The 25,750-nt window shown below is 41.2% G+C and overlaps 1 protein-coding gene across 4 annotated transcripts in view; it reads left to right on the forward strand.

Moving 5' to 3' along the window:
- Positions 1-2,188: 2,188 nt before the first annotated feature.
- DIP2B (disco interacting protein 2 homolog B) overlaps positions 2,189-25,750 on the forward strand; it is a 70,498-nt gene continuing 46,936 nt past the window's right edge. For 3 of the 4 annotated variants that reach the window (XM_064498473.1, XM_064498474.1, XM_064498475.1), the window contains exon 1: positions 2,189-2,439. In XM_064498473.1, the coding sequence (XP_064354543.1) occupies positions 2,352-2,439 (88 nt within the window). In that variant the 5' untranslated portion in view covers positions 2,189-2,351. Of the gene's footprint in view, positions 2,440-6,512; positions 6,710-6,869; positions 7,105-7,205; positions 7,288-25,750 lie in introns of those variants that run through there. The other variant, XM_026114301.2, reaches the window with a different exon arrangement.

A 25,750-nucleotide genomic window follows, 5' to 3' on the forward strand; every position in this document is an offset into this window, starting at 1 on the left:
CTGCAGTACTTGTATTGCATGGCAATCATATATCTTAGACTGGCTAGCTGCTACATTCTCATCCCCGTGATAGTCTCAGGCAAGCTGTTTCGTCTCTATCCACCAAGTTAGCCTGTTCGACAGACTGGGGGAAACAGGGACAAAATGATCACTTGGGAGCCAGATTGACTGCTGGTGCAGCTCATTGATTTCCGTTGAGTTGTATCATTTTATCAGCAGAGGTGAGACTGTCCCGTGTTCAACCAAGATGTTCAGTGTGAGAAATAATAGTTCTCAGTTCCTTTTTGGTAGCTCACCACATGGCGTAAACAGAAATGTTCCTACTCTGCTGATATTAAATACCATAAGTTCAGTTTCGGTTTCATGAACTGTGACTTGTTTTCAGAAGCAGTGACTTTTGTTAGCTACAGAAGTATACTTCCCCAGTTAAGTTCTTTTCCGAATTATTGTGCATGGAAAAGATTGGGCCACTCTCTTGTACTTCTGCTGGGGAGTGAAAAGAGTAATTATCTGCATGTGATAGTAAAATTAAAGTGCAAAATTTTCTTTTGTTTTCTAAAATTAAGTTAGTTTTTTATAGTATCTTACATTCCTGCTTTTTTTTTTTTTTAAAGTTAGCCTGGCACAGTATGATGGTGCAGTTTTAGCAGTAGGTTTAAAAAAAAATTAACCCACCCTATTAACTAAGAGAGAAAGATGATACTGTGGCAGATCAGTAGCAAATAAGTGACTTAATCAATGCTTTACTGTAGTTAAATAGCTATGGCCTTACTACTTTGTCAATATCAGCTTAATTGTCTTGAAAATGTCCGCTATTTTTACTGTTACCCAAGTGAGTGTTCACCTGGGGTAAAATATCTGGTATGTACAGATGATATTTTAAATTTGTAAAACACGCCATTGTATTACAGACGATGCAACAGAAATGCACTTCGGGGGGAAATTGCTTCTGATAAGTTTTTTTGTAAATCCTTGATTACTACAGATATGCAATAGAATTTTTGTTTCTAATTTTGATATTTCCTTCTGAAACATAAGATTGTTGCCATTAATCTGAATGATTTATCATGCTCTTCTTTGTGTGTATATATTACATATAGTCTGAGCTTCCTTTAGGATGGTACATAATTTTGGTTTGTTGTAGTATTTTAGTTGGCTCTTCTCTTAAGTGCCTTTAGCATAGGCACTTCAAGAGGTTGAGTCTGTTTTTAATGTACAGTTGGGAGGACTTGAAATGGAGTTAAATCAACTTATTTCTGAAAAATCCATCTGCAAACTAACCTGTAACAACTTTAAAATTTTATATTTAAGAACCAGAGGTTTATTTTTATGGAGCTTCAGTTATGGATACAGTTTCCAAAAATGCAACTTCAAATGTAAACAGACTGTGCATACATGGTTTTTGTTCTAATTTTTATAGAATACAAAAGATTCAGATAATATATTGAGCTCAAGTTACTACAGACATCTTGTTCCTCCCGGATGAATCTAGCTTCCCCTTGGCATTTATGATCTCTTTTCAGAGTGGTAGGGCTTCAGGGAAAGGAGAAAAAGCAACCTATCTGGCTTCTCTACTTTTGTCTGTTCTGGTATATTCCTGTTGTCAAAACTGTCCAAAAACGAAATTTGTGTAAAGTAGGTTCATGCTTTAAATGTTAAAATGATAATACATGTATTTGTATTTGTTTTTGACATTGCCAAGGTGCTATGGGAAATTGAAATAACAGTTAGAAAAAAAAAATAAAGCTGATTTAAAAGAAGAAAGAAAACCCCCCAAACCCCCAACGCTCTCAAGTGCGTGTGTCGCCGGTGTGCTGCTGCCCTGACCGGGGGGCGCGCGCGCCTCTCCTGTGAGGGACGGGGGGGCGCGTGACGGGGGGCGCGCGCGCCCTCTCCTGTGAGGGACGGGGGGCGGGGCGCGCTGAGGGGTCGGTACCTCGCGCCGCGGTCGCGGCCTCGCCACGTCTCCTCAGCGCTGCTCCCGCCGCAGGCGACGGAGGAGCCGGGTCCCGGCTGCCAGAGCGGCTCCGGTGCGTGCGGGCGCGGTCGGGGGAGAGGCCGTCCCGCCGGCGGGCGGAGCCGCGCGGCTGCGGCGCGGTGCCGGCGGGGGGCGCAAGGCCCCGGGAAAGGGCGCCGGAGGGGGGGGGGTAGCGTGCGGCGCGAGGCCCGGCCGCTCGGGGGCGCGCGGCGGAGGCGGGGCGCGGCCAGCCCCGCCCCGTCACGTGACGGCGGCGCTAGGGCGCAGCATGGCGGAGGTGGCGGCCGCTCCTGCTGCGCCCGCGATCCGGAGCCCCCGGCGCTGAGCCGGAGCCGCGCCGAGCCGGCGGCCGGGCCCGTCCCCCCCGCCCGCCATGGCCGAACCGGCGGCCGCGGGCGTCTCCTCGCTGCCCCGCGAGGTCCGCGAGCAGCTGGCCGAGCTGGAGCTGGAGCTCTCCGAAGGTGAGGAGCGCCGGGACGCCGCCTGCCCTCGGGGCCCGGCCGCGCCGGCCTCCCGCGGGGCTGGGGGCAGCGGGGGGGGGGGGCGCGAGCGAGGCTTCGCGCGCGGGAGTGGAGGCCGCGAGCGCCGCTCTGCGTGTCCGCGAGGGAGGCCGCGCGAGGAGGCCGTGGGGAGCGGGGGGTTGCGGAGGCCCCGTGGGTGCGTGTGAGAGGAGGGGGCTGCGTGGGGGGGGGGAGCGGGTTTTGCGCGCTTTGTTTCTGCGTGGGCTGATCTCCTTCCTGGCCCCGCAGCGGTCCCCGTCCCCCTCCCCGCGCTCTTCGGAGGGGACCCTGCTGGGGGGGGGGGGGCGCTTCTCGTGTTCCGTTTTCCACAGCTTTCTAAGCTCTTCTGAGCGTTTTTCCACAGTTTTCTAAGCTCTTCCCTGAGGATATTGCGGGGGAGGGGGAGGCTCTTGGGACAATCGGCGGTTCCGGGGGGGGGAGGGAAGTGACGGAACTTCAGATAAATCGTGAAGATCTAACCAGCGTTCTCTTCACTTTGTGAGTAAGTTCTTTTGTGTAGCTCTAGTCAGCACAGAGTTCACGTTTTTTGCTGAGAGCAAAACCCAGTAAACTTATTTCCCTTTTCGCATGGGTACGTCTTCATGTTTCCTGGTGTCTAAGATACATCTTCGTTGTAAAATTCCCTCACGAAGTTGTAGGGTGAGGGATTCATTTTGGGATAGAGAGGGAAGGTTGCAGAGCAGGTAGCTCTGTTTTGCCTATCTCGAAATGCCCCAGTTCCATCAAGGTACTGAACTTGATGCTATAATCGGTGGCTCGCCAGAAGGTCTCACTGCATGGTTGCGATAATCTCCCTTTGCATTAAAATTTATGAAAAATCAAGTTGTGGTAACGTCTTCCTTTGCTCTGCCACCTTGTCCCAGACCATTCAGCATGTAAAGGAGATCTGTTTGCAATTTTGAAGATTAGGAATGGATTCACTGAGCTTCTGGGTGCTGTCAGCTCCCACTGCCTGCGTTGGAATATTGTGCTCAATATTTTGCAGGATGAAAACACTACAGTAATGCTCTTTTAACATAAGTCATTTGTGGTTGAAACTGTATTGCTAGCTGTTTTTTGTCAAATGTTTTTCAGATACGTTTACTGTAAACATTTAAGGAAAGTGATAACCCTCTCTGTTTGCTTTTCGGTACCCCGTGATAACAAAGAACTAAAGAACATAATTTTATGTTGCTCAAAAATGTAATATGAAATAATTTTGTGTGAAGAATTTACTGAATCTTTTTTGTGCTGAATAAACATTTGTTTTGTAGTTTCTAAAACTCATTTTTTGTGGTACTAAAAGCCTGTTATAGTTTGACCTTTTACTATATAGTACTGTGAAAATAAAAATAATCTTTTTGCTAGAACGGCTGGTCGTCGCATCCTACTAATTTTAACAAGCTGCTTTAATAACTTAAGCTTCCAAGTTACAGACTAAAGTTTCCTGTGTTAGGTAAGTAATTCTGTGAATTTTAAATCCACTATTAGTGTACAAATTTAATACCCACTTTTTTTAATAAGTGTATTATGTATTTGTTGTGCAAATCAGTTTCTCTCTCCAAAAGCCATCAGCACAAAGAATCTAATGTGACTGTGGCCTCGAGCTCCTTGGAAACATCTTTCACAATGTTGCTGAGATAACCAGGGTCTGACCTGTAGAGGAACTGAGCGAGCAGCAAAGGACTGTCAGCGTACATTTCTTGAAAATTAGACCTTAGTTTGAGAGATTTAAGCTTAAAGATTTTAAGGTGCATGCGTGCATTGTTCCAGTGAATATAACGATGGATCTGTTTACAGTAAACAATATTGAATAGTAGTGTTTTATTAAAAAAGGCAGTAGTGGTTCATGTTGAACTAATTAATGTTGCTCAGATAAGAAGCCTTTTTCTTCCCCCGCCTTGTTGCAGCTTCATTTGTCTCTAGGTTTGATAGCCTACTACGGGAATGTTTCTGTCGGGTTTCTGAATAAGAACAGCTTATTCAGGAGAAGAATTGCACCATTTCTGAACGTGAATGCCTCACACAAGGCAAGGACCTGCACCTGCAATGAGTTCACACAAGTAGGCCAGGGTCCCTGATGGTAACAGTTGAGAGACTGCTCTGTTCTTGATGTAGGATGTTATGTTGGGCAGCATCTGAGCTGACTATTTGAAAGATAGCTTCAGGTGCAGTCAGACAGCAGGCTAGTAGTGTAAACAGACCATATGCTAAGCCTCACAGCTAGCTTTATGGGGGGCTAGTTTACCATTAATTAACACAGTTTAGAGAACTTGTAACAATATGGGGGAAAATACAGTATTAAAATCTTATCCAGTATTGTGCTTGTGAAGGATGCTGCGTCAGCACGTAGAATGCAAAGTGTAACAGAAGTATTAGTTTAATATATGCTTGAAATAGAAATTGTAGTTTGCAGTGATATGAAGCATGAGGCTTTCCACAGGAACAATCTGTGCGGGCAGAGGAACAGGACTAATTATACCTCTGCCATCTCTGGGTGAGCTCCTGACTGAGCCTTGTGGTCAGAATGGAAGAGCAGTCCCGTTCCTGAATACATTTAAAACTTCTAAGCAAAATAGTGGAATGTGTTTCAGGAAACAAACTTTTCTCACTAGCAGAGATCATTTTTTTTTCCCCCCTTAGTCTTTCATTGTGCAGCTTCATTTGGCCTCAGTGATTGATTTGAGTTTAACTCATTTATTTCTAAATGAGTTTGGATAGGAATTCAGTTGTTTTCTATCAGCTTGAAATACATTATCTGCTCGGATTCTTAAACAGCATACTTCATGGAGACATCTAATTTCCTTATAGAAGAAATCAGTGCTGTTGCCTCCAATTAAAATTCTTGAATAACGATAACTGTATGTAAGCAATGAATTAAGTCCTGGAAGTGCGCGAGTGACCTACTGATTACTCGTGTTTTCCTTCTTTTCTTACTTTCAATTTTTTTTTCTTTCTAGTGCTTTTCTTCATTTGTCAGTAACACCCGCATTATGCATCACTAATGATGGGTAGGGCTGACTTTGTATTTGCATCTGCTGCTTCTTAATGAGTTAAAGTGCCAGGGATATTAACTTTAAAGAAGACTTACCCCCACCATTGGCTGAGGCGCAAAAGAATGAACAGGTTTCATGTTTCTGTAAGGAACAGGAACTCAATTTTACACCTGTGGGGGTTGAACTGCAGCTGTGTGTGAAGGTGACTTTGTATCCACGATATGATGCTGTTTCTTAAAACGTTTGCAGTTTGTGCCAGTGAAGGCACAGAGCATGGTCAGTGCTTGAATTCCTCCTCTGCTCAGTTTAAAATGTTAGCATTAAAGCACTTCAGCACTCACGTTGGGGATGTGTAGTTATTTCTGTGCTTTTGGGCTGAAATTCTCAAACAGCTTCTCTCATATTAACGTCATCACAGTAGTGTTAATAGAGCTAAGAAGTTTTGAAATAGCCAGATTCAAAGGTTCTAATTATGCATGTTAAGTAGATTTGTGTTATACAGTACATGTTATGAGGCTGTTGTACTGTCTGTGTGGTTAAATCTGTTCTCCTGGTACAACATAGATGGGGGTGTTACAAGAGCTTTTTGCTCTGAAAGTAGGACAGCTGTCTCCCAGACTCTGCTGTATGGGCTAACTTGCCTCTGAGAGTGTTAAGTGTTCTCGTAAAGAGCTTATTTGGCTGCCAGTTTTTGTCTGACTATGGTTTCTGTCTTGTCTGATGTTTTTGAGCAGTAAAGGGATGTCAGTGGAGTGAACTTCACTTTGTGACATCTATGAAAGCATGAGGTAACGGGAGGGGAACTCCACCTAGCAATAAGGAAGAATTTCCCCTGTTAGCGGTTCAGGTACTGGAACATAATTTGAATCTTTTCTGGCTTACGTGACAGGGTTATCGTATCATTGCTCTTGCTTCATGGATTGAAGGAGCTGGTTTCTGTTTACTTTTCTGGTTAAACATACATTTGGCTGTCTGGTTTGTGATTTTGTGTGGGTGTTTCTGTGAATGGCTTCGAGTACCTGTGTTTGTTACTTTTAGGGCTGATTGTCTCTTACTGAAGATCTGAGGCTCTTGTGTGCGGAGGAAGGCTTTGTATTACGATTTTCAGAAGCAGAAGAAATAGCAAGGATGGTGGCGTGTCTGGAAAAAGTAGTATCAGCAAAATGGTTGAAACCCAGGTCTGAAGGCCTGCCAGATAGGATAGAATCTTACTGGAAGCAAACATGTTGACTCAGGCAAGTGGGTAGAGTCTTTATTTTATTTGGCTTGAAAAATTCCTATGGAATCATGGTATTTTTCTGTTCTTTTGAAAGTTGTGTGTTTTGGTTTTCATTCTTTGATTATCAGGCACCTTTCAAAGTAGGTGAGTCGGTTTTCTTTTTCTTTTTTCTTCAGATTAACTGAAGAGCAGAATTTAAGTAGACTGGAGAAGGGTCAGCTGAAGTAATTGTCCGAGTAAGGACTACTTATGTCGATTTTGCTGAGCGGGCAGAAAGGTTTCACTTCAGTTATTTCCCTAGCATTCAGAGGGGAACTATGGCTGGTGCAGGGTTGAATGTGAAGATTGAAGAAGAGCTTATGAATAGGAGCAAGTCGGATCTGATTGTTTTGTAGCTGGCAAGACTTACAGGTGGGTTCTGTGCATTTATGCAGCATCTCACCAGCAAGTCTTGCATTAGGCAAAACTAGTAATGGGAAACCCTTTATGTTGCTTCCTTAATTTACCTGCAGGGCTGACAGCTGATGGGTACCAAATCTGCTGAGAAATCTGCGTATGGCTTTGGCAGAGTCGTTCTGTATGCAGCCAACAAAGGTACCGTTCTGAGGCAGGGCTTTGAAATGCATAAAATTCCTCTTGGAGCATGTTACAGGGAGTGTTTACGCAAATCCAGAGATCATCATTCCTGCCTTGTTTAACTTTATAAAGATTCTGATAAGAGCCTTCACTTCTGATGATACTGTATTTTCTTAAGCCTTACTACCCAGGAAAAAGTGACGCAAGCCTGGTAATACATGGATTCTCTGCAATGTCTGTGGCTCAGAGGAAAAGGAAATACTGCTCGAGTCATGCTTGACAGAGGAGCAAAGTAACAAATCTTTCCTATCACCAGTGCCTCAAACAAAGCCCATAAGATGGTCACAAATTTAGACTATGCAGATGGTCAAAGCAGAATGATGAAAATGCTTAAGGGCTGGATAGAGTGAGTTGAGAGCAAATATTGAAAGAAATGTTTTGGCTAGACTGTGACTCAGAGGTAGGTGTTACCGTTGGTACATGATTGAACCATATATATGTGATGAAATAAAAGAGGGTTTTTTTGGAGGATCTGGTTTGGAATAAAAAAGAATAACAAGAGTTAAAGAATGTGCATATTTTTCTATTCTCTCTTTTATACTTAGGAAATGAGGAGTGAGGGGTTGGGGGGGGGTTAAGCTGCAACTCTGACCCTTTGCCTTAGGGAGAGGAGGAAATTAGAGGCTTTGGAGAGAGTCTTCCACCTCCTTCCTGATTGCTTCTCTGAAGCCTTGCTATAGTTGGAACCAGTTTTCCTCTGTTGGGTGGAGAGGACATCTGGTAGCAGTGATTCCTGGTTTGTCTTTATGATCGTTACTATTTCTAGCATGGGTGATATTTGCAGTTTCATCTGGTTACTTAGGCTACACATGTTAATCAGACCTGTTAGCCTGGCACATCTGTGTTAGTGTCCTCTGTTCTTTTCATGATGTCCTAGGTAAATGATTTTCAGTTTTCCGTTTTAAATTCTGTAGTGTGAAATGTTGAATGGTAGATGTGATGGATGGTGGCATAACTGCATGGAGCCAAATTGCTGGTCTTTCCAACACACAGCTGCCTCTGGACAGTGCTTGGATCTCCATAGGAAATAATGCATGCAGGGGACCCCTCGTGTTTCCAGTTCGTCTGTAATATTGTGGAAAGGGTAATGGGTTCCTTCCTGATTCCCTCCATCTGATTAGTTTTTGTCATGAAGCATTTTATTCATTGGATTTATCATGTTTGTTCAGGGACAAGTTTCAGAAGCCAAAGAGTGAACTAATGGTGAGGAGTCCCAGAGGTGCAAGCAGAAGCTGAATAGTTTCCTGTTTTGATTTGCTTCAAATATAATGTTCAGATAATTTCTTAAAATGGTTTTCTTTAAACTGCATGCCTCAAAGTTATAAAAAGCATTTCCTGAATCGCACAGTAAGTTACTCAGCTTCTGTAGCCCAGGCTCTTTGGACCTGGCTGGATAGATAGAGGAATCGAAGTGTTTCTCTGTTAAGTTTGATTCAATCCAAAATTTTTCTTAGGGCTCATGAAATCAGGGAAGAGTCATCAGGCTGGGATATCTCCTTGTATTAATTAGAATGAGAGACTCTTAAATTTGCACCGTGTGTGAGGGGAAATAGTGATTTATAGCTAACGGATGCTCTGCAGGCAGTAGCGTTCCATCTGTTACACAAATTTTGCCATTACATTTTGATGAAAAGTCTTGGGAAAAGCCTCACACCTGTATTTCTCATTCTGAATAATGCCTGGCAGTAGCGGGTTGTTACTGTCTCCTGCATTTGGGGGGAGGATAAAATGCCTTTTTCTATCAGGTTGCATAACATTCTTCCAAACTTCAAAGCGGAGAGTATCTGAAATAGTGCTTAATCTCTGCTGCTTGTATTCTATGTTTATACCAAAGATAGTCAATGTAATAGTAACTTAACTTGTCCTTTTTACTGTAGTAAGCACCTCATTTTATTTAGTGTAACTTAATCTTTTAATAATTTTTTTCTTTTAAAGCAACTTAAACACTCCTTTGCCAAAATAACCTTTTTAAATTCTTGTTGTTTTGAGATTTGCTGATACAAAGTAGGTCTTTCTGGACTTTGAATTCTGTGGGGATGGGAGCCTACAGAGTGTGCATTAATGTATTTTGGGAACCCAGAGTGTGAGTTGCTGCCTCAGTGATCAGCAACTGAGCCTTTCAGAATGGTTCCCCAGCAGTCGGGCAACCTGCTTTCACCAGCCCATGTCCCCAGGGAGCAAAAACAACCAAAAGAATTGTATCTCTGCCTGATAAAATTAGGTCTTCTGTAATCTCTCTCAGAACAGCCGGATGGCTAGCTGCCTTGAAAAACATATGTTTTAATGCAGGAATAATGCATTCCATTTAGGATGGCTATAGCCGTGGGAGCTGGTTGACTTAGTGGATAAAGCACTCCTGTTTTGCCTCTGGGATCAGGACTAATGTCAAACATCAGGTCTAAAGTGCAGCAGTGAAAGAGGCTCGTCTGGGATGTTTTTCCTGTCTCTGGCTCCTAACAGGGATGCTGTTCCTGTACTTTAGTTCTAAAGGAGTTTGAGAATAAACTGTGCTATTACTGGAAATAAAGCATAAATTGCAAAGAAGAGGATTTAGCGCTTATGTTTCTAGACTGTAGCTCACTCTGCATGAAGAAAACTTGTGTAAGTATAGCAGTGTTGGTGTTCCTCTAATACAAGCTTCTAATAAATTCCTCTAAGAGCGGCATGTGTAGTTTGCTGCAAGAAAAAAAAGAGGTTAGCAGCCTGCTGTTAGTTCTGCTCTGTCCCTGACTCTCCTCACAGCTCCTCTGCGCAGAGGAGAGGCACCAGTGTCATTCCAGCTGCACACATCGCTAGTGCAGACAAAGCCTACTGTTCTGCTGGGAATTCACTGATCATGTGATACTTCCAGCTCCTCCTTTCTAGCTGCTGAATTTCATTAAAGGGAGCTAAGAATAAGTATTTTCCCAGTAATATTTTTCCATATGAGCAATTGCTGTAGCTGCCACAAGCATGTTCTGTGGCTGAATGTGATTGAACTGTGCTGCTGTCAGTAGGAAGGGGGGTGACCAGGAAGGCAAGCTGCTCTTGTGGCACAAGCCATGGAAGGTTACAGAAGTGCTAAGTTTGGAGTGCACCCACAAGTTGTGACAGGCCCTTTGGTCGTAAAGTTGAAGGGTATGATATGAAGTGGGAATGATACAGCACATAAAGCACCAGGTTGAGAGTTGGAAGATGCAGTTTCAGTTTCTGTCTGCATGATTTCATTATGTAGCTTCGCAGCCATCATTCCAGAGAGGGCAGAGTCAGATGAGGATGTGTTAAGGAAAGTTTTATGTTGCCTGCTGGCCCATCTGTGCCTTTACTGCAGCAGCTCTTCATTTAGAGTGGTGATTAATCTTTGAAAAGAAGAGACATTTCAATATGAAGCACCTTTTCTGGAAATGCTGTAATTTGCTCACTGAGAACAGAAGAGAATGCATGTATGTCAGTATGGATGTTCCGATAAGACTTTTTTGTTTGCCTAGTCATTGTGTCCTTATCATCACCTTTCACTGCAATTACCCACGAGAAACTTTGTGCTTGTCTGGGAACAATGATCCCATAGATAGCCCAAGGAAACTGAGGGGAGAAAGGGTTTTTAAGCCTTCTGGTTACTTTCTAGAAAGCAGTATGAGCAAAGTTAACAAACAGTTGCAAAAGGTCACTATTTGCCTTTCTGTCAAGACAGCAAGATCTGTAGCTAGCACAGTTTTGTGTTGAATACAGCAGCTGCCATTCTTGTTTGCAATGTGCATTGTCACTGCGGTAAGGAGAATGAGTTACTCCTGAGAGCTGGGAAGTGACATGGCAAATTCCAGTCTATGATTATTCACCATGCAGTGAAGAGCCGAGTCGGCGATCAGCATGGGAGATAAAAGATCCTTGATCCTCAGCATTCTGCCAGAAGAATAAACAGAACTACAGCTCATTAAACTACGGTGTCCTTTATTTAGGTATTTATTTTTCTTAATTGAATATAAATGGTAAATGCCTGCTAAAGGTGTTCCATTTCTGGTGTTTAAAAAAAAGATTGTTACATGCTCCCTGGGGGTGGTTCCAGCAAGGTGACAATGGAATTGGATTGGCTAAATGCAGGACTTCTTGTAATGCTCTGTCTTCTGTCTGAAAGAAGGGTATTGCTGGAAAGTTTGCTTCAGATCCCTTATTGCATCTCCAAGCTAGAGAAGAGCATTTATGTTCCCATGGTGTGTCCTCAATTATAGCCCTGGTTTCATAACAAAGCTTTGGGCAGTAATAGTGGCTCGAGGTGTTCTCTTTTCTGTTGTGGAGAGCACAGTCACCTCAGCTGTGCAGTCTCTGGAGCTGCATGATGAACTGGAGAGGGGAAGCGATTGAATTTTTAAGAATGCAGGTTTCTCGCTCTCATTGAACCATTTACTTTGCTTCATGTGTAGCAAAACACTTGCAGTTAATCAAATTTACAACTGATCTTTGTACAGATTTTTTTTTTAACTTTTGTGACAATCCTGGAAAAAATACTGAAGTCTGTCTTGTGTTAAAGTAGAAAACAGTAAAGTGTGCATGTAAATGTTTTTCAGGACTGAGACCTTTGTTTATTCTTAGGGCAGAAACTTGAAAGTGATCCCTTGTGGATTAAAAAAAAATGTGAACAATTCTTATTGTAATTGGAATGAAAACCTCTGCACTTCTGCAATTTTGGATTGGAAGTTACTTCAGTGGAAAAGGGGAAGTACTGTTATGTTCAACTCACAGACAGGAAATCGAGATGCACAGAGGTGAGGTGACTTGGTCAGTCTCACGAATCGGCAGCAGAGCTGGGAACAGAACTGAGATGTTCTGACACTCGGCCCTCTGCTCCGTGGAAGAGAAGGGTGTGTCGTCACTGACAAGGGAGGAGACTCGAAACATGCGGTCTGGTCGACTGGTAAAGGGACGTCTGTATGGTGTGCTGACAGTTCGTATGTTCTTTAACAGATTTAGTTAATCTGAAAATCAGTTCTGCCAGTGGTGCAAGTTTCAGTTGAACACGGGTTGATTTAAATTGGCCGTATCTTTGGAATTTCTGAAAGATATGTTTTCCAGGTGGAGGAATTTCTCAGCATAACTATGTTTTCTTGTCCTCTTTAAATTCTTGAGTTCCTCTTTAAAATGTCCTGAAGTTAAGAAGTCCTATGTTGCAGAAGACTTGGTTATTGAGTCCCAAGCAGGGAGAATCATGGATGAAGACAAAGTAAATGAGTCAGATATAAATAATCCTATTATGTCTTGGCTGCAGCCACACCTAGAAACCTTGAACAAACATTGCTGTTCTGTTTAGTTATTCCTGTGTTTGATACACTTTACTTGTTAAATCCTGTTTTAAAATTGCAGCATGTAAAAATTGTGTAGGACTAGTCGCCATTAGTGTTAAATACTTGTGAATGTTTTAGTAAGTTTGACCTGAGACACAACTGCCTGTGATAGCACGTAAGTTCATTGCTGTCATGTTTTCCCCCAAAGCACAAAAAAAAAAAAAAAGAAATCTTGGCGCTGATGTTACTTTAAAAGGCTTTTGGGACAACTCTTTTTTTGCATTTGGCCTTTAAAAAAATGTCTGGCTAGAACAGCAAACAGGAATATGTAATTACCCCTTGGCTTTTGTGTATCAGAAGGTTATTCACTGTATCAAGCTTTGGTAAAACACTTTTAGTAGTATTTAGTTATAACATGGAAGGTATAAAGAAAGGGCTTGGGATCTTGTAAAATCATGTTTGGTATATCATGATGGCTGTCATGTAGCCTACTAGATAATTAGTTACCTAATACTATGTTTCTCCTTCCCTCATTGATGGTGAATAGGCTGATTTTTAAGAAATCTGAATGAAGCTATTTGTCAGACGAGGCTTTAATTAAAAAAAAAAAAAAAAAAAAAAAAAAAGTCAGGCCCTTCTTCCTCCCTGTTGTAGACCTTTAAGGGGAGCCCTGAAGTCCTGTCTGTTAAGCATGGCTGTCATTAATTCCAAGGGTTTTTTTAATAGAGGTTAGGGTTTATTCCTTGGTTCTTGTCCAAACACATACCACTTGCTTTGCATTGTCTTTTGTACTGACTGCTATCCTTTGGGCTTTGTATGTGACCTATGAAGTGTGATACTCTGGCGGAAAAGAGTTGTAGAGATTTGTCTTATGCATGCTTACCTGCAGTAATCCTTGGTTTATCAGTGCTGCAGTGTGACAGCTCGTGACATTCAACCCATGTGTTTCCCTGGAGTGAGAAGGTAATTCCTTGTTTTAAGCCTGATCAAGAAAGCCAAGTAGACTAGAGGTTCACGTACAGGCAGCTCTTCAGGGGCTGGTCGGTGGAGGCTCCCTCTCATCTGCACTGAATATGTAGCAAAGGCGACACTTTTTTTTTTTCTCACATTCTAGAGATGGAAGTGGATACAGCAAAGCAAGGAAAGAGGGCACATAGATATAGCAAGGTGGATGGTGGGGATGAAATTATCTGTGCTGTGCCGGATGCCATAACTTGGCCTTTTCTTCTAGGAAAGTAGTTAATTCTTGTGTTCTGCTGCTTAAAATTACAGAATACCTTCCCGTGATCAATAAAATGGTGCGAAAGAGACACAGACGTGTTGTACAGCACTGCAGGCACACTCCTCTTCCAGCAGAGACAGAACTATTTGGGCAGAAGGATAAAAGGAAAGACTTGGCATGGAAAACTGGGGAAGGAGTAAATAGTCTTCTATTATAATTGAGTTTGGCTTCAGGTTATGAAAGATCTGGCAACAGAACAGCTGAGAACGTGTTTGCTACTTTCTACTGCCCTTGCCCTGCAAGGGGACAACCTCTTGGTTGTGCTGGTACAGCTGTTCCTGGGCCTGTGTTGTGAACTGGACTGAGGAGCTGACGGGCTTTAAAAAAAAAATAATAACATTATTGAACAATATTGCTCTTGAACACTTGACGTCATGAGAGAACAGCCTACAGAATATTTCAGGAAAGGAACAATGAAAGGAACTGAAGTGGAGAGATTTGGAAGATGGAAGACTTTTTTTTTTCTGTAATTCTGCTGTCAGTTTTGTGTTTAGTCTTGGCCTTGCTCTTTCTCTTTTCTGCATGCTAGCTTTTCCTTTTCAACTCTGCTATTGTATCTGGAAGGCAGGTTGAGGAGATGTGTAGGTACTTTACACAAGGCAAAATATTGTCAGTTGAAAGGGTAGAAGGGAAAGAGTGATGTTTACTTGTAGAGGAGAACCCGCAGCATCTACTTCTGAGATACCAGCTTCAGTTCAGAAGTCTTCAAAACTACTGTAATGGAATTGACCTGAAATATTAATCTTTTTTTTCAGGTAGCATTTTCCCAAAGGCTCTTAAATGGTGGTTATTCTTAAATGCAAGAATAGCTTAAATTTTCTGTGGCTGAAATGTGGCAAAAGTCTCTAAGAGTTATTGTCACATGCAAGTAAGCTAGCAGTTGTTGGATTATTTCCATATTTTAAAGGGATTGTTTGAAGCTATTTTGTAGTTTCCTAGTTGAAAGGTAAATTTCTGCTCCTTCAGCACATTCTGCCCCAAGCAATTGCAGACAGTATCTCTCTTCTTAACTCACTAAACCAGTTAATGTTTGAGCTTTGAACATATTGTCTGCTATTTAAGTGTTACTTACTGTTAGGTACGTAAATGAAAAAGACTGTGTTGGTTGTTCCAGGGAGTTACCTCATGAAGGGGAAAAGCTGACTTGGGTTTCCTGTGATATCCTTTACCTCCGATTGTGCAGGGTGCAAATTCAAAGCCACCCTGCGTTATCTATGGATGGAGGCACATATGAAAAGGAAGACAGCTAGGCTAGGGCAGCTTGCCAATTGCTTAAAGCCTTTGTTAGAGACTAAAGGAAACCTGCGCCCATTTAGGCAGTAGTACGGCCCCAGGGGCTTTTTTGGCCTCACATGTAAAGAAGATGAAGGCAGCCGCATGGAAATGATTGCACACTTTTGCATGTCAGTCTACATTAGCTCTTCAGGCCTTGGTTGCTGTGTTTCGATGCTAAAGCCTTGCGTGTGATTCTCAGGATTTTCATCCTGTGGGTTTGTCAGTATAGCACTTAATCCATCTGGTGATCCTAAATCATTAGGAAAGTGTCTTCTGTGCAAGAATGCTTGCAAAGCTGGTCTCTTGTCATTGAAGTGTTCAGAGCCTGTACGTGGCTCTTCATCGTGATCACAAGGAAAGGGGTGTCTCCAGTGGTCAGGCGTTTGCTGCCCTGCCTCTGGGAAGGGTGTCTGCCTCTGTGACGACTGCTTTCTCCTTGTGATAAATCCCTTGTTCTCAGTTTGTGCGTTGAAATAAAATGGAGACACGCAAAGTCATGTTTCAAACTTCAGTTTTAAGCCAATAAAACCAATCCAATACAGATTAGACACACTTCCAAATCTGCATTGTTCTGCCATTTCCTTTCCCTCTGCATGGAAAGAAGATTTTGGAGTGACTTATAGCTGTTACGGCAGTGTCCTAAGAATCCCTAGTAAAGTACTGTCTGCTGTAGTTGAAGGGGAGACTTCTACAGACTGTTTCTGGGCTAGTTTGGTTTTTTCCTTTAGAGCTTGTAACATGGAATATTCAATCATTATCTGTGCGGAGCACAATTAACACAGATATCACTTCAGAGAACTGTAGTGCAGGTGAGCACATTCTTTCTTTGTGGCTTTTGCGCATTTGTGCGTTTTTCGTGAAGATGATAGCTACCCGAGGATGTGTCTTGGATTTCAGAAGTTTGTTGTCTCTTCCTCTGGCAGAGTTGGCTGGGGCTAGGTGGGACGTCTGTCCAGAGTTTCTTGAGAAGAGACTGAGGTACTACACTCTGCAAGGGGGGGCTATGGATGCTCCAAATCGGCTGTCCCTGAAAAGGCGGGGTCAGTATCGTGTTTGGTAGGGGTATCTAAGCTGGTTTGCGCTGAGACATTTATTTTGTTTGTGGTTCTTTTTGTATAGTAGTGTCTTGTGCTTCTAGAACACCAAATGCTTAAGAAGAAATGATCCTGTTGTACAAGGGATATTGAAGAGCAGTAGCTGCTTTATTTCCCAAACATCATGATTTCTCTCAGGAGTCTTAAGTAGCATGGCACAAATTTAACTCATATGAAACATACGGAGTCAGCAGGCAAGTTCTACTGAACAAATTGGAAGGCAGTATTCCAAACCAATGCCTGTTGTCTGCATTCCTCATTTTTCAGTGTTTTTGCTTGATTGCAAGCTTTCTATTTGGACTTTAATTCTCTAGTTTTTCTTTCTTGGAAAAATATCTTGTCTTAAATTACTGCTGTCAACACTTCCTTAGCCCTTCCTGCTTCTCCCCTCCCACCCCCCAAATGTGTAGTGCTATCTGTGGTGCTTCAAATTGCTATGGAAAGACCACTACATTTGTAGTTGAAAACAAATCCTGCTGCATATAATATTTTGTAAAAGAAGGTACAAGCCTCTCCCTGTTAATATTATTACATTGACACACTTACTTTATAAACATTGTAGTGCTCTTTGAAATGGCTGGTATCTAGTGATTATGGCTTAGGTACAGTAACAGATGGTTAATATGCAAGTACTTTTTAATGTTGTCATCTATAGCAGAAATACCGAAACAAAAGAGAATGTTAAGTTCCAATCTCTGAATGGCAAGAGATAAGAAATTAGCATGTGGTGGAGGATCTTGTATTAGTGAAAGATTGTGTGACCAAGGGAAAAATGAAAGCTGGTGTCTAGGATGTGCAAAATAGAATGGAGAGGAGTAACGAAGCATGCTGGAGCATGACCACGGAAAGCCTGGATACTAAAATGAATAATAAGCCGGTGTCTTCAGACAAGTCTTCAGATGCATAGACCACAGTATTCTGTAGCATTTCCAGGTTCTAGAAGAGGTAAAACTCCTGCAGTTACTAAGTTAGAGGCAGAGGCCTGGAAAGTCCCTGCCTTCTTTACTACCCCAAAGAAAGGTGGAATTAAACCATGGACATCAGATAACTTTGCCAGCGTCATGTTCTGGAGCTGAAAAAGCAGCTTTACCAAACACCTACAGTTACCCTTTGCACCCTGTGCTCAGTTGTGGCTTCCCTCATGTTTTCTCAACAGCTATGGTGTGAGCTGGAATCAGACACTCCTGTGTCCCCACTTCAGTCGTAAGATAAGCCTGACTTTACCCCTCTGCAATTCTTAGCTTGCTTTTTCTGGTGATGCTTTTGTTAAGTGTTTTTTTTTTTCTTTTTTTGTACGCTTTACAGTTGTATATTCCTAAATTTTACTCTGTCTCTACCTAAAGAAACTTTGGCTAGTGCTTCAGTTTTTTTCCAGTGAGAACCATAAGGTTGACATTCTTGGGCTTCTGTTTTACATGGATGTCCTGAAGGGCTGGATATTTTTTGCTTAGTAATAAAAGCAGGCTAATACTGCTAGAGTTAAGTGCTAATGGGGAATAAACAAAGATCAGTACCTTATTTAAAGTAATACTGCTTATACCTTTGAGGGAGATTGGCTGTTGCTAAGAGAAACTGCACAGTCACCTTCACATTAAATTTATTATAGAAAGAGAAATAAAAATGTGATCTCATTCTCATTAAAATTAAGTAACTGATGTCATCACTCAATTAGAAGATTTTCTTGGGAGTTTTTGGCAAGTCATTCTGTGTTGTTATTAAGACCTGACACACCAGGCATTCTTAAAGTGGACAGAACAGGGATAGTTCTCTGTTAACGAACTGAAAGATAAGGGAGCATCTTAAACACCTAACTAGCAAAAAACAAAACAAAACAAAACAAGAAAACCCCTCCAAGTGTGGTACAGTAGTGCTATCAATGTCCTTTTCCTTTATGGAGATTTTTCCTCCTGAAGTTAGATTAAGGCAAAAGCAAAATTCTGACAAAGAGCTGAATATATTTGTCTTAATGTGCTTGTCTTTTCAGGTACCTAGCTTGAAGAAGAGTGTTCTGAATATGAATGAACATCAAAAGTGGGACTTTGAAGGGGAGGGTTTCTAATTTTATCTTCAGCACAGTTTGCTGGTTTTTTGTTGTTTTTTTTTTTTCTTATACTAAATATAACTATAAGGCCAGTTTGGTATTGATAGCCTTTTGGCTGTGCTTTTCATTAGCTGGCATCATAACAATTAACTGTTGCTACTAGTTTACTGTGAATGCATTTTGTTGCTTATTGTTTTTTCAGATAGCTTACAGTTCCCAACCTGTACAGCTATAGCCTGCTTTTTTCCTGTTTTATTCATAATACCATCTAGTATGTTTTAAATAAAAAAGCATGCCTGTTTGCAAGAAATCTTTCATCTCTAGCTCTGGGCTGTGCAGAACTGGAGTGGCAAAGGAGACTTGTGTTTTCGTGCTGGCTTCATCATTTTTAGAATATTAATATTTAATTCAGGCTTTTTAAAGCTTTTAGCAGACTTGTCAGGCTTTCTGCCCTGTAGTGGTACATGTGAGGTCAACTTGAGAGAACGTTCTGATTAACTTACAATCTGGAATGTGGTTTTATTTATTTTGATTTACTATTGATAGAACTTTTAAGAAGCTCATCCTGTTCTGTAAGTAAGTTTGACATAAACTTAACCATAAAATAGATCCCGCAGTTTTTTCGTCTCTTCAGCTAAAGTCTAACCAAGCAGATACTATATCAAATCCAAACAAGACTTTTCTTGCCTGTAAATACCAGTCCATGCATTTTCTAGTGAAAAACAAATAGAAGAGCAGCAGTCAGCTGTGCTGTGTGGGAAGCAGCAGGTTTCAGAGAAACCCTTAGTGACATGAACTCTACCAGCAGTTGTTTTCCCATTCTGCCTCATGCTTACAGTGAGGCAGTGATGTTGGACTTCTGAATCTGGAAGTGATTGTTGTCATGACAGAAATCAGTTCGTGCTCAGTTCCAGCCCTGTCTTGCTTTCATGCCAGCAAATAAGCAGTGCCGACACGGGTGTTTTGGTGTCAAGGAAATGTTCAGCTTTTACTTTGTTAGGGCTGAAAAGCACTTACTTATTTACACTGCTGTTTTGCTTTTGTAAGTGTATAGAAATAATATTTTATCTCTCTTGGAGAGATTGCAGCTTGTACACAAATACACTGTAAAATTTTTACTTGTCAGAAATAAGCATTTTCCTCATTCTAATTATAGATATTTGTTCAAGTGAAGCACACAGAATACGAGGGCAGATCTGATTTAAATCGGTTGCCTTTCAGTACATGAGATAATTTGGCCTGAAAAATGTTTGGAACTTGCTTGGAGATTGATTGTGTTTTTACTCTAACTGTGCAGCTGCCTTCAGTACACAAGCTCACAGTTGTTTTGCGTTGTACTCGGTAAGTTCCTGATTAGGCCTGTACAGGGGTTTATGCTTTTCAGCTGACAACCCTGAGCTGTGACTGAATCCCACTTTGAGCCTTCTGAAATCTGGTGTTCGTGATTCAAGATGGAAACAATGAAGGGGAAATGCAGTCAGCATTCTGGCCTCTGGCAGAGGCCATCTTTGTTTACTGGTTAATGTTACTTTCCAAACGGCCAGTTTGCTGGGTCAGTTGATCTGTTGTTAAAACGCATTCGTTTATAGCTAATTTTGTCTTTTGATTCTTCAATGCTGAGTTTACTAACAGGAATTTTTCATTTTACCTAGTGAAAGCTGTTTCATTATTAGAGGAACATGTTTGTTTTTTCTTTCCTTTTTATTATAAATAAACCAAAGTGAGTTTATTTCCACTATATCAAATGTCTCTGGCCTTCGTGGGAGCAGAATGTAGAAACATCACAATCAAGTAAACAATTTGGAGAATATTTGTAGTTAGGTGTTTGCTTATCCAGCCAAGCAGTATTTGCTTGCTGTTCTGATATGCCAGGTGCCAGATGTAAAATATGCTTGCTTTTTCATTGATATTCAGCTGTTGTATGTAGGTAGAGGGCTGACTCATTAATATTACAAGTGTCGTATGTATCGTTAGGGCCAATCCCTGTTCTGCGATCCTCTAAAGTGACGACAGTTTTGTTGGAAGCTGTCCAATTTGTGCTTCATGAGGCTTCTGTCAGCGAGATTATTAGGCCCTAATCTGTGTCATGGTGATAGCTTTGCTCTTCCAGAAGGGAGGTTACTTTTGCCTGTAGAACCAACCACACCAGAACCAGTCATTGGACTGTTGAGAGGACACCTTCTGTAATGAGAAGGGTCTTATATTTCAAAGAGGAGCAAAGGGCTGTCCCATTTTCTGAGTAATTTGGAATAATAAAGCAGCTTTACGCAAATACTGGTCTAGGTAGACCCAGGGCTAGGAAGGACTGTCAGGAACTCAGATGAGATGATTTCTTAGCCTCTCTTGTAGACTTTTGCAGAGATTTTAGTTATTTGCTGTGTAAACAAAGCAGTTATTGTCCAGAGCTTTGTGTCATCTTCTGTTTTTTGTTTTATTGAGCACCTCTGTTCCCCACTGCTGAGATTCTCAAGCGAGGTGTTTTGGAGTCATCCGTTGTGATTACTCAATTGTTATCTTCTGCTTTGTTTTTCACTAAGGAAAAATCAACAAGATAAGCAAAATCCACAAGAGAAAATTATGTGAATGCTTGACTGGAAAATGTGATCTCAGAAACACTTTTTAACAGGTTTGCAGTGGCAAATTTTATAATAAACATATGCAATATTTTCGAAGACTATTTTACTGCAAATATTTCCTTATTAGTTTGCTGTCAAAGATTGAGCTTTAAACTAAATCATATCTGTATCTGCAGTTTCTTTTGCAGGCTCTTTTGTTCATTTTGCTTGCATTCTTTCTCTTTCTGGCAAATTGCTGACTCTGTGCCCTTAAATACTCTTACTGATTTCTCCACACTTCCTTCCTTCTGCAAATAAGACATTTGAGAATTCAGTTTATTTAAACTGAGAAAGGAGATGTTGCACCCCTAAAGAGGCCATAGCAGGAAAACTCACTGAAAGTAGTAATTGTGTTTTTGGAGATAACTTGTTGAATAAGATCTTTCTTTCTTTAAGCCTATTAGGTTCAAGGACCACTGGTGTCAATCAAGAAAGGATACTTGCTCCCAGAATTTTGTGACAATATATTGTGACGGTGGTGATATACTGATACAAGGCAAGAAAAATTCATCTGCTGGGGTCCTACCATTGTGGAAGGACAGCAATGTCTATTGGTCTGAATATTCCTTCTCTTTATGCTAATAGCATGTTTTTTTAACTGAAAGGCAGATGGGGCGGAGCTACTTTGTACCAACAATTTTAAACTATTTTCTTTAAAGAAGTATTGATGCGCAGAATTAGTAAGAGGGAATTGGTGTGCTGGCAGAGATCTGTATGAAGTAGTCCAGCTCAGTAGCTATGTGGTAGATTTGCAAAATAGGGCTAAATTGTTAAGCTGTGGTGTGAGGGTTCAAACCTTTGCTGTTATAATGTGTTTTGCACATTATTTTGCTCTTCCACACAGCTTAAAGGCTTTCACGTAACAAGGATCTTGCCACATCCTGCTATCCAGCATCCTAACAAAGTGCTTCGGAAGCAGACGTTGACTCTTCTTTAGCATATCGAAAGATCCTCAAACAGAAGTTGTTCCTTGCATGATCTTTCTTGTAAAGAACATTGCAGCTGACAGAATAATGGGTTTTCTTAGGCTTGTTGGTGACATGCCAGCATGGTTTCCTTAGCAGTGAAATTCCTCAAGAAGCCATGGCTGCTGGTGTAAACATAGCTGAAAGCTTAACACAGCCTGTACTGAGTGCAGGGCCTGAAATCTGCTTCCTGTGCCAGGCTGTGCACTTCATTTTTCTTCTGCTCTTTCTATTTAAATCAGGTTTCCCAAGCTTGTAACCAACTTGAATGGGGAGTGCTCTTCAATCCAGAAAAGATGGTCTGGTCTCTGCATAAAGAAGCCTGTAAAGGCTCCCGGGCTTTTACACGGCAAGGGTCACTGCACGGTGCTGTGTTCCATTGACTTGAATGTAGATCTGTTTTTGTAGAACTGTATTTGGGGTGGAGTTGGTGTTATTTTAAATTACCATGTGCAGAGCAGGTCTAAGGATATTTAACATAGTGCAAATGACTCTTGATATCTATCAGTGCTTCTGTTTGCACTGGTCAGGCTTAAAAGAAATAAAGCAGCAAAATCCAAAAAAAGTTTAGTAGCTGCTCACCAGCTCTGTCACTTATCCTTTTGTCAGGTATGCTTCTGGAATTTGGTGGGAGTTTCTGCAAGTCAAATTACTAGTGTTACAGATTAATTTGAGGCCAGGTAAAAGTTTAATAATTGTATTACTTTAAGTAGTGGAATCCTACTATGGTGACTAATACTGTTTAATGGTAAGTATCCTAGAGTGTGCACTTGTTAATGCTGTAAGCTACCTGTGGTTTGCGTTTCAGATTCGTGAATGCTAGGGGGGAAGCAATGTATTTTGCTCTCTGAAGCAGCCATCGTTTTCTCTGCTGCCCTTTTTTGTGAGATGGGAGTGACATCCTTATGAATATACACTTGGTACCACCTCTTTGGGAAAATCAGGGCAGGAGGCAGGTGGGAAAGCATGTAGCAATGGATGTCTTGCCTCTTCACTTTTGAAAAATTTATTCTTAGGATTTTTTTTTTTTTAGCACTAATGCTTTCGCTGAGATAGTTTTCTTTGTTTCATCATGCATAACCATCGGGCTCATCCAGTTATGATTTCAGATAGCGTTTGCGCATCTGGAAGTATGTAATTATTGTGCTACGATGCAGTGTGATGTGCCAACTGGGTTAGTGCTCTGCCAGCATTGTGCTTAAAGGAAGATTGGGGTTGCATTTCCATGTCTGAATACTTGGTGATGAGAAACACTTACAGGATGTGATCAATAGACAGGGGAATAATTATTCTCAACTTCTTCCTTCTCCCATTCTTGAATTTTATTCAAGAATCTAAAGTTTAGTTACAGAAAGTAACTTCAGCTACAGTATCTGTTTTCGACTTAGAAGGACTGAAATGGGTTACATATCCAAACTACTTTTCTGAATGGTGCAGCTATGTGTTGCTGTTGTTTCCTTTGAGGAAAATAGAAATAAAGTCACTTAGGCAATAACTCTTTTAAATGCTGATCAGATGGGGAAAGTCTTATTTATAATGATAAGACAGAAACAGAACACACTACATTCCCTTTCCAAATGTAATTCAACCTTCCTTTTCTGCCATTGTCGCAATGCTGACAAAGTCATTTAAGTGGCTGCGTTGTTCTTCTGGAAGTGAGGTGAACCAGCAGGCATGTTCCTTTTCATTGCCAAAACAGCTCTAAGAAAAATGTGTAGTGCCGTAGCTTTCCATATCTAGGCAATGGAGTTCCCCTGTTCCAGAAATGGCCACCAGATGCTTCTAAGCACAGGCTGCTTAAAAAAATGCTCTCTGAGCTGTTAGTTACTTAGTTTTTAATCAAATTTACTCATGAGTTTACCATGAAATTCACCTCTTAGCCCATCTCAGCCCAGTTACTCCAGACTCCCTGGGTACCTGAGTTTTCTTTTGGGGGTTGCAATTAAACTTAATTCTAGTGTTCCAAACTTTGCTCTCAGGGGCTTTGCAAGAGTTTATTTTCAGGACACCAGTTAGTTTTATAATCTCTCTTCTTAGGTTAGGGTTAGTATTCTCTTAGTTGTAACCTGCATTCTTTCAGCAACTCGGTTCTTTGCTTTATTTTTGTAACTTGTAGAGTTAAAGAACGTTGCTGTAAGGGAAAAATAGTTTGCATTCTGAATGTCAAGGATCAAATACTTAAAAAGGATTTTTTTTTAATCACAGGCTTCTTTTCTACATTCTGGGTTAGCTGCAATCAGCCAGTAAATTTGCAAGTGTGTCACAACCTGGAATACAGAGAAGGAAGGACTTTGGACCACGTTGTGACTTTTGTCTTGTGAGTGTCTCTCTAAAACCAGCTTCAGTTTCAGAGAACCATTGAGAGTCTTTTGGAAATTCACAATCTACTTGGTGTCAGATTTGGAGGAGGAAAGTTGCCAGCACCTGTGAACACCTGTGGCAGTTGGCTTATGTTTAAAAAAAAAAAATTGAAGTGCACTTCAGAGAATTATTAAATATAGCAATACATAAGCTTTGAAAGGGTAGGTGATAGGATTTGCACACAAGATAAAATCCATTGTAACTTCTGTTTTAATCTCATCCCAGGCAGATCTACTATGGTAATATCCTAATATTTTTGTGGACATGTTAGCTGCTGAACAGAAGGCTGCAAAAATGTGATCCCATTTCTTTGCAAGAGAGTTGAGAGGAAAACAGTCCTAAGGAAGGCCCTACCTTCCCTGGAATGAGGGTGCAGAACAGTCCAAACTAAATACCAGGGACTATTTGGTTTCATTGAATACCTTGGACTGGAAACTGTGGTGTTGCAGATTGCTGTGGGTGGGGTGAAAGCTTCATACATCTGACTTTAATCAATTACCATGTTTTTCAGAGCCCCAGATCTTCACTGAATGTTGTTTACTGCAGGCTGTGGTAAACCTAAGTAAAGGAATCTTTTGACTTTGTAATTGTGGGAGGCTTTCTACACGGGTCTTAAATATTTTGAAGTAAGACAGTTGTCTTTGGGTGCCTCCACTTTTTTGTCTTTATTTTTGTGTTAAGAATAGGCTTGATTTGGAAAATCATCTGTCAATCCCAGACTATCCTGTGGAGAAAGTGTATGTGGTTTAGAACAGGCAAAGCATTTACTAATGTGCAATCTTTTGTAGTTGGGCTGGAAGGACAACTCCTGGCAGAAGGTTATCAACACTAATGTTCTAATAATTCAGTTTCTACCTTGAGGAAGACAATGATGTAGCTACTGAACAAGTGCTGAATCACAGGGCTGTTAGTCTTGCATGAAGTTTAGTCATTTCCTGGGAAACTTCTGTTTGATTCTAGTGATATCACATGCATTTGTGTTAAGGATTAAATAACTGTGAAATTCTGCTAGTGCCTATGATCAGGAGACTGGCCAGAAAAAAAGATCCTGCCTTCTTAGGACAGAACTGCTTCATCCGTGTGCTTTTGGGGGTTTTTTGGTTGTGTTTTTTTTATACTTTGTGGTTTATGTGATGCTTTATATAAATGTGAGTATAGTTGTTCTTGCGTAAATGTATGTGGTACTTACTGTTTCTCCTCATTTAAACGTGTTGTTTTGGTGCAGAATTAATATTGTAAACTGCTAAGGGCTCCTACATCTAAACCCACATACTTCTCATTGACTACTTAGTAAAAATAGATGAAAACACTTCTCTTGAATAGATTCTGTAAAATCCTATTTTGCGGCAAAGCCTTGGTTTTGTGCCCTGTATAGTATTCAGAAAGGAAAATGCATTTTTTCCTTTTTTTCCCCATGACAAATTATAGCTATTTAAAAGTTGTTGTTTTTTCCAGTGTGGGGTTAGATGCAAGATTTATTATTTGTATATGGAATTAAGCTATTTATGCACATATGCTGATTTTATGGGTAAC

Source organism: Dromaius novaehollandiae, chromosome 28 (genome assembly GCF_036370855.1).
Source record: "Dromaius novaehollandiae isolate bDroNov1 chromosome 28, bDroNov1.hap1, whole genome shotgun sequence".
NCBI lineage: Eukaryota > Metazoa > Chordata > Aves > Casuariiformes > Dromaiidae > Dromaius > Dromaius novaehollandiae.